This window comes from Taeniopygia guttata, chromosome 31, assembly GCF_048771995.1.
Source record: "Taeniopygia guttata chromosome 31, bTaeGut7.mat, whole genome shotgun sequence".
Taxonomy (NCBI): domain Eukaryota; kingdom Metazoa; phylum Chordata; class Aves; order Passeriformes; family Estrildidae; genus Taeniopygia; species Taeniopygia guttata.
In genome coordinates this window covers 2,067,992-2,076,536 of record NC_133056.1, presented here as the reverse complement: position 1 = coordinate 2,076,536, position 8,545 = coordinate 2,067,992, and the positions used below count along the sequence as shown (strand labels likewise).

Sequence of the window (8,545 nt, the reverse complement as noted above, 5' to 3'; positions counted from 1 at the left end):
TTTGTTAACGAGAATCTAATGAGTCATTAGTCAGATAATCTAAATTAGACTCGTTAGGCAATGAGGAACGGCACCAGTGGGGTCAGGAGGGGCCGCGACTCCGCCCTGGGGGGATCCCAGCCTCATTCTGGGCTCAAACTCCCCGAAATCGGTGAAAGGATGGAATTTGTGACAGGAGCCTGGACAAGGAGGCCCCGCTAATCCCACCCTGTCACCAGCAGCGTGTCCAGCTGGGTTTTTGTCCCTGTTCCCCAAAATCCAGCTGGAATTCCCTGTTCCCGCCGCACCCAATCGGTGGCGGATCCGTCGGCGCCGGATTGGGATTTTGGGTTGTTTTTGCGTCTCCTCGACGGTTCCCAGCCCCAGCCCCGCTCCTGCCGGCCCCAGAGGGGTTTTTTGGCCCCCCCATGGATTGAGTTCCTAAAACAAGAGCCCTGCTCCTCCACGGGGAGTTTTGGCTTCTCCACGGAGACACGGAGCCCGGTGGAGATCTCCCGGTGGAGATTTCTCCGTCTGTGGGGTTTCCAGAGGATTTCACGGAGCAGAAGTTGAACTGGCGGCGGCGCTGTGACGGTTCAGGAGGTTCAGGAGAACAAACCCCTCTGCGCCCCCAAATCCTCCTGGCCGGAATCTTTGGGAATTCATCCCAAAAGAGGAATTCATCCCGTGGGGTCCGACGGACACGGCGTCGCGTTTCCCGTGGTCAGCTCTGGCACTGAGGAGAGCTTGGGGGTCCTGCCCTGAGGCCGAACCCTCGCCCTGCATGAGGAAAGGCGGGAAAATGAGCTGGAATCCAAGCCGGAATCTGAGCTGGAATCTGAGCTGGAGGAATCCGATCTGGAATCTGAGCTGGAGGAATCCGATCTGGAATCTGAGCTGGAATCTGAGCTGGAGGAATCCAATCTGGAATCTGAGCTGGAGGAATCCGATCTGGAATCCGATCTGGAATCTGAGCTGGAGGAATCCGATCTGGAATCTGAGCCAGAATCCGAGCGCCGCATCCGAAAACCACCCCGAATCCCGCTCGCCATCCTCATCCTCACCGTCCATCTCCCAGCGCCTTCACGTCAGGATCTCCGGCCGGGCGCCGGCGCCGCGCTCGGCCCGGTGCCGGTCCATGACCTGCAGCACGTCCTCCAGGATGGACGGCCCCAGGTCCACGTGCAGCGACAGCAAGGAGCCGGCGTGCGACAGGAAGGGCTCGGCCTCGCCGTTGGCGGGCGCGGCGAGCCGCGGGCACGGCGGCGGTGCCGGCGCGGCCTCGTCCAGGTGCAGCCGCGGGGGTTTCGGCGGGGCCTGCGCCGCGGGCAGGGTCAGCGCCTGGGCGGCGCCGAGCGCCGGCAGCGAAATGGCGTTCTTCAGCAGCGGCGACGGCGCCGCGGCCGCCTCGCCGCCGGACACGGTGGCCGTGCGCGAGAACTCGAACGGCGCCGACGGCGCCTCGCCGCGGGGCAGCAGGTGGAACTTGCCCTGCAGGAAGGAGATGTCCCCGAAAGTGTCGCTCTCGCCGCCGCTGCCCACGTGGATGGTGTGGCGGAAGTCGCCCAGCGGCGGGCTGATCATGTCCGAGGACAGGATGTCCCGCAGCTTCTCCTTCTTGCCCTTGCGGCTGCCCCTCTTCAGGTAGATCGGCACCTTGGTGGAGGACATGGCGGCCACCGGCACGCGGCCGAGCTGGCCGGCCTCAGGACAGCCTGGGGAGAGTGAGAGGGGAAAGGCTCAGCTCTGACACTTCAGCGGGGCTTCCTCACCCTCCAGACAATCCCAGACCTTCTCCCGCGGCATCCTCACCCTCCAAACAATCCCAGACCTTCCCCTGGAGCATCTTCACCCTCCAAACCAATCCCAGGAGCATCTTCACCCTCCAAACCAATCCCAGACCTTCCCCAGGAGCATCCTCACCCTCCAAATGAATCCAAGACCTTCCCTCAGGGCATCTTCACCCTCCAGACAATCCCAGACCTTCCCCTGGAGCATCCTCACCCTCCAAACAATCCCAGGAGCATCCTCACCCTCCAGACAATCCCAGACCTTCTCCTGGAGCATCCTCACCCTCCAAACCAATCCCAGACCTTCTCCTGGAGCATCCTCACCCTCCAAACCAATCCCAGGGGCATCTTCACCCTCCAGACAATCCCAGACCTTCCTCTGGAGCATCTTCACCCTCCAAACCAATCCCAGACCTGCCTCTGGAGCATCCTCATCCTCCAAACAATCCCAGACCTTCCTCTGGAGCATCCTCACCCTCCAAACCAATCCCAGACCTTCCCCCGGGGCAGCCTCACCCTCCAAACCAATCCCAGACCTTCTTCTGGAGCATCCTCACCCTCCAAATGAATCCAAGACCTTCCTCTGGAGCATCCTCACCCTCCAAACAATCCCAGACCTTCCCCTGGAGCATCCTCACCCTCCAAACAATCCCAGACCTTCCCCTGGAGCATCCTCACCCTCCAAACAATCCCAGACCTTTCCCTGGAGCATCCTCACCCTCCAAAAAATCCCAGACCTTCCTCTGGAGCATCCTCACCCTCCAAATGAATCCAAGACCTTCCTCTGGAGCATCCTCACCCTCCAAACAATCCCAGACCTTCCCCTGGAGCATCCTCACCCTCCAAACAATCCCAGACCTTCCCCTGGAGCATCCTCACCCTCCAAACAATCCCAGGAGCATCTTCACCCTCCAAAAAATCCCAGATCTTCCTCTGGAGCATCCTTACCCTCCAAACAATCCCAGACCTTCCCCTGCACCATTCTCACCCTCCAAAGAATCCCAGACCTTCCCCCAAACGAGCAGGTCAAAGCCAGGGCAGGCAGGAGGAGGGAATCAGGGAATCCAGAGGATTTCTGATTTTCGGGAGGAGCTGGGCTGTGCACTGGAGGTCGGGAGAGCGGAGTGCTGGGAAAAGGCGTTTTTAAACCAAAAGGGATTTTCTCACCCCGTCTCTCGGCCCCACCCAGTAAAAAACAGAGATTTTGGAGATGTGGGGCCAGAAGGGGAAGGAAGTTGGGGTTTTCCCCGGTTTCAGTCGTGAATTCTGAGCTCAGCCATCGGATCTGGGCCGGATTTTCCAGCTCTGGGGAGAAATGAGGCAAAAATGGGAATTTTTGGTGCCGTGAATGTGTCCAGCTTTGGGATTTGCCTCAGTGGGAGGAAAAAGGGGATGGAACGAGTTTGGGGTCGCCAGAAGGTTCCCTGTTAAATCAGCAAGTGGGAAGTTCTGGAGGTTTTCACCCTTATCAGGAATTTTCAGGGAGAAAAAATTCCATCCATCCCTGTTTTTGTAACGGAGCAGCAGTGAGGGATTTAGGGACAGGTTTGGGACACCCTGAGGGGCCGGAATTCGACCCAGAAAAGCCCCGGGAGGATTTATCCCTAAAAACACAACAACACTGCCAAGGGCCCGAGGGATGGAAAATCCCATTTCCCCTTCACCGCTCCAAACCTCCCCCGAGCCCAACTGCTGCTGCCTCTCCTGCTTTGGGGGAATATTCCCTCACAATTCCTTGTTGTTAGGGAACATTCCCTTATCATCCCGTTTTTAGGGAATATTCCCTCATAATTTCTTGGTTTTAGGGAATATTCCCTTATTACCCCCCATTTTTAGGGAACATTCCCTTATAATTCCCTGCTTTGGAGGAATAGTCCCTTATTATCCCATTTTTAGGGACTATTCCCTTATAATTCCCTGTTTTTAGGGAATATTCCCTTATCATCCCCTGTTTTTAGGAAATTTATCCTGTTTTTATGGAATTTCCCCCCCTTCTCCCCCGTTTTCATGGAATTCTCCCCCATTCTCCCCTGTTTCTATGGAGTTCTTCCCTGTTTTCACGGAATTCTCCCCCGTTTTCATGGAGTTCTCCCCATTATCTCCCGTTTCCATGGAATTTCCCCGTTTCCATGGAATTCTCCTTGTTTTCATGGAATTCTCTCCCGTTATCCCCCATTTCCATGGAATTCTCCCCCATTTCCATGGAATTCTCTCCCGTTATCCCCCATTTCCATGGAATTCTCCCCCATTTCCATGGAATTCTCCCCATTTTTCATGGAATTCTCCCCATTCTCCCCCGTTTTTCCCCCGATCCGCCCAGACCCCGTTACCGACCGGCGCTGGCGCCGCTCCCGAGGCCGCGAGGGGAGGGAGGGGAGGGAGGGGAGAGGGGAGAGGGTCCCGGGGAGGGTCCCGGGAGGGTCCCGGGGCGATCCCGGGATCGGGGCAGGGCCCGGCCCCGGCTCCGTCCGGCGGCTCCCGGCAGGAGAATCCTGACGGTGCAAAATCAGCGCCGCTAATCCCGGGATTAGCGCGGGACGGGCGGGAGGGGCGGCGACAGCGACAGCGACAGACAGGGACAGCGACAGCGACAGGGACAGACAGGGAATCTTCCTCTGGAAGAAGGGGAACTGTAGGGCAAAAAGTAGGATTGAAGGGGGAAACAAAAAAAAATTAAATTATAGGGAAAAAAAAAAAACCCACAGGGCTGTAGGAAAAAAAAAAAGGAATTACAGGAGGGAAAATGGGTTTGTGGGGGGAAGAAGTGGATCTGTAGGGAATAAGGTGGCTTTGTAGGGAAAGAAGCCTGTGAGGTGTGGATTCCCAGGTGTGGCTGGGGGTGATAGGGATGAATATCCCGGTCCCCGGGATTTTTGCCGCGTGGAAATCTCTTCCAACCCAAACTGCCCTCCCTGACCCCAGTCCCCCCCTCGGCCGCTCCCGCTCGGCTGCGCCGGGACAAAGCCCCGGGAAAAACCGGGAATGTTCCGGGAGCTGCGTTCCCTTTGTGCTGCCAGAGGGAAATCCCTGCAATGGGGCGACTCCAGCCCCTAAATCCCCTCCTCCTGGAATTCTTTGGGATTTTTTCTTTATTTTTTTTCCCCAGGCAAATCCTGTAGGGAGATCCGGAACAGGTGAAAAATGGGCTGGAAAAAGAGGAAAACCATGAAGAAAGCTCCAAAAAAAACCCCTCATTTCAGGGAGTTTCCACCCCTGAAATCCCAGGAGAACCCAGGACACCCCAGAAGGAAGAGTCGGGAACGAGGAAAACAGGGAAAAAGAGTAAAAAACAGGAAAAAAAGGGATGTTTTCCCCAGGATCCGAGTGGGAGGAGCTCCAGGAGGCGTTTCCAGGACTCCGACCCTTGGAATCGCCTGAATCAGCAGATTCGATTCCCACGGAGGAAAATTTGAGGAATTTTTCCCTGTTTCCATCAATTCTGGCTCCAATGGAGGATATCCTGTTCCTTTTCCACCTGTTTTTGGTGATTCAGGGTTTGGATTTGGAGGAATTTTCTGAAATTACAGGAAAATTTTGGTCCTTTTCCAGCACTTTGGGCTTCAGCCCATCCAGGTTTTTCACTTTCCACCTGTTCTTAGAAATTCAGGCTTCAGCTCAGGAAAAATTTGGGATCTTTTTGCCTCTTGCCACAAATTTACCTCTCACAACCTGGACATTCCGTTCCTTTTCCACCTGGTTTTGGAAATTTCTACCTCAATGTGAAATTTTCTGCCCATTTTCAGCCCCTTGAGCTTCAGGACCTCAACATTTTTACATTTCCCATCGTTTTTCCATAAAAAAATCCTCTCTTCCTGCCAACTTCCAGCATTTTGGGCCTTGCCACACAGGATTTTGGGGGTTTTTAGCCAATTTTCAGGAATTTTGGCACTGTCTGAGCAGCTCTTCCCCACCCCGGTGTCCCCACGAGAAATCCCATCCACATTTTACCCCAAGCGGGGATTCGGGGATGGAATTAAATTCCTTTTCCCACGGGAATGGCCCGAGGGAGGAGCAGCCTCCAAAATCTCAGTTCCTCCCATTCCTCCCCTCCTGACCCATTCCAGCCTTTTTTTGGTGCCCGATTTAAATCCCGCCTCCGGATTTGCCCCTGGCAAGGAGATTTGCCCCGGGATCGTTCCGCGGGATGGATTTTCCCGAAAAAGGATGGAAATGCCCCATTTCCCTGCGGTCCCGGAGCTGCGGGAGCGGCAGAGAGGAAGAGGAGCCCTCGGGGATGAAGGTCGTGGGGTTTTTTAGGGAATGGGGATTTTGGGAGCGGCGCCAGGACCCGTCCGTGAGATCCGTGAGTTCTGAGCACGGGAAAAGCTGGAATTGGTTAAAATCGGTGAAAACCGGGAAAGAATTCCCCTCATCCCGTCCCACCTCGGGAATCCAGCGGAGGGTCCGGGCCGGGGGCAGCGCGGCGGCGACAATTCCATGCCAGGGGAGAGCGGGACCTGCCGGGGTCCTTTTCCCAGGAAAACCCTCGGGACAATCCCAGCAGAAGCCGGAGGATGAGGAAGGAAGGAAGAAGTCTCGGCTTCGGCCACACCCCGGTGTTCCCCGGTGCCAAAAAAATCCACGGAAAAAACCCAATTCCAGGAAAAGCAGCAGCGGCTCCGTCGGGCGGCTCCTCCCGGGCCGGGATTCCCGGGAAGTGGCGCTGGGTCGGGGAAGGGCTCGGAGTCTGCTCGGGCTCCCGGGACACTCCTTGGAGCGGGGGCTGGGAAATCCAGAGACTGGGAAATCCGGGGGTTCGGAAATCCAGAAATTCGGAAATCCGGGGATTCTCCTGTTCGCAGGAAAAAACGCCCGGAAAGCGCCGGGCAGGGATCCAGGGGCTGTTCCGGGGCTATTCCGGGGATCCAGGGGCTGTTCCGGGGATCCAGGGGCTGTTCCGGGGCTATTCCAGGGATCCAGGAGCTGTTCCGGGGATCCAGGAGCCGTTCCGGGGCTATTCCAGGATCTATTCGGGGGATCCAGGGGCTGTTCCAGGGACTATTCCAGGGATCCAGGAGCTGTTCCGGGGATCCAGGGGCCGTTCCGGGGCTATTCCGGGGATCCAGGAGCTATTCCTGGGATCCAGGGGCTGCTCCGGGGCCGTCCCGCAGCTCTAAGCCGGGAGCGGGCGGAGCCGGGGGGCCCCAATTAAGCGCTGGTTTAATTAAGCCGGGAAGCGGGGAGGAGGTGGGGGAGGGATCCGCTCTTTTTTCCTGATCCGAGGAAGGAATCGCTGCTTTCCCTTTAAATCCGGGATGCGACAGCGCCGCGGACGCGGCCGGGAGGGCAGGAGGAGCTGCGCCCGCCCTCCCCGCAGCATCCCGGGATTCCGAGCGGATCCTTCTTCCCTTCCCTTCCCTTCCCTTCCCTTCCCTTCCCTTCCCTTCCCTTCCCTTCCCTTCCCTTCCCTTCCCTTCCCTTCCCTTCCCTTCCCTTCCCTTCCCTTCCCTTCCCTTCCCTTCCCTTCCCTTCCCTTCCCTTCCCTTCCCTTCCCTTCCCTTCCCTTCCCTTTTCCCGAATTCCCGGCGGTGTCACCTCCGGACCCCGGGATTGGGATCGGGGCCGGGATTTGGGATCAGATTCGGGATTTGGGATCAGATTCGGGATCGGGATCCGCTCCCGAGCGGATTCCAGGCCCCCACCCCGGCCTCGTTTCCCTTCCCGGGAATTCCCGGAGCTCCTTCGGCCTCTCCTCTGGGAAGGAGCCCCGAAAATAAATCTGGAAAAATCTCAGCAGGATCGGGTCCCGCCCCAAAACCCTCGGGAATTCCCGAATTAAATCCCGAATTAGGGATGGATTGTACGGTGGGGGCTCTGTGGGGGGGAAAAGTCAAAATTCCCCAAATCCCCCCCAGGACCCGGCTCTGGCTCTTCCTGCTGCTGTTTTAACCAAAATCGGAGTTTTTCCAAGGGAAACTGAGGTTGGGGGAGGAGAACCCAAGGGGAAAACTGGGAGGAAATGGGATTCTGCTCCCCTCCCCTGCAGGTGCAAAAAAAAAAAAAGAAAAAAAAGAAAATAAAGCTGGAAATGAGAGGAAAATAAGATTTTATGGATGTTGGAAAACCTGTATTTGATTTGGGGTGAGAAGTGATGGAATTGGGTGAAGAGCAGAGGAGGAACCAGGAGGTGACCTTGGCACTTCCCAACTGCTCCACGCAGATATTTGGGGAGAAAAAGGAGATTTTTGGGAAAATCCTGGCCACACAGCGGAGTTGTAAGGGGAGTTTCCCTCCCCAGCCCAAATTTTCCCTGGTTTTACCCCAAAATCCACCTTTTCCCTTAGGAAATGACACCGGGACAGGCAGAAACTTTAATTAATTTTCACCTTCATCATCATCATCATCATCAATTTGGGGCAAAAAGTTTGGGAAAAGGGTCAAAACCAGACCCGCAGCTGTTTTCTCCTGGGAAGCAGCAGCACCAGGATTCAATAATTAATTGGTTTTGGACTAATTAAACTCCAAGTTCCCTAATGAGGCCACCGAAAGCGAAGGGTGACACCAGGACAGGAAGGATCCCACGCCCGGATTCCCCTTCCCAAATTCCGTTTTACTGGAGGTGAATCCTGAATCCTCCTGGGGAAATCCTCCACGTGCCAAAAGGTTCTGGGGGTTTTTAGCTGGAATTCCAGCAGTTTTAACCAGAATTCCAGGAGTTTTAACTGGAATTCCAGGAGTTTTAACCAGAATTCCAGGAGTTTTAACCGGAATTCCAGGAGTTTTAACCCCAATTCCTGCCCCTGCAGCCCCGGGTGGGAACGGGCAGAGCTGGGAGC

The 8,545-nt window shown here is 56.1% G+C and overlaps 1 protein-coding gene across 9 annotated transcripts; it reads right to left on the bottom strand.

Annotated features, from left to right (window-relative positions):
- Window positions 1-6,285, bottom strand: CDC42EP2 (CDC42 effector protein 2). 9 transcript variants are annotated; one of them, XM_072920339.1, is made up of 3 exons: window positions 2,777-4,055; window positions 2,718-2,736; window positions 1-1,694 (listed from the first exon to the last, which is right to left on the bottom strand). In XM_072920339.1, exon 3 carries the CDS (start codon window positions 1,648-1,650, stop codon window positions 1,063-1,065), a length of 588 nt encoding a protein of 195 aa, XP_072776440.1. In that variant the 5' UTR covers window positions 1,651-1,694; window positions 2,718-2,736; window positions 2,777-4,055; the 3' UTR covers window positions 1-1,062. The 9 variants fall into 9 exon arrangements, with proteins under 9 accessions (XP_072776440.1, XP_041568013.2, XP_041568015.2 ...); XM_041712079.2 differs by lacking the exons at window positions 2,718-2,736; window positions 2,777-4,055 and adding an exon at window positions 6,153-6,285; XM_041712081.2 differs by lacking the exons at window positions 2,718-2,736; window positions 2,777-4,055 and adding an exon at window positions 4,104-4,399.
- Between the last annotated feature and the right edge of the window lie 2,260 nt (window positions 6,286-8,545).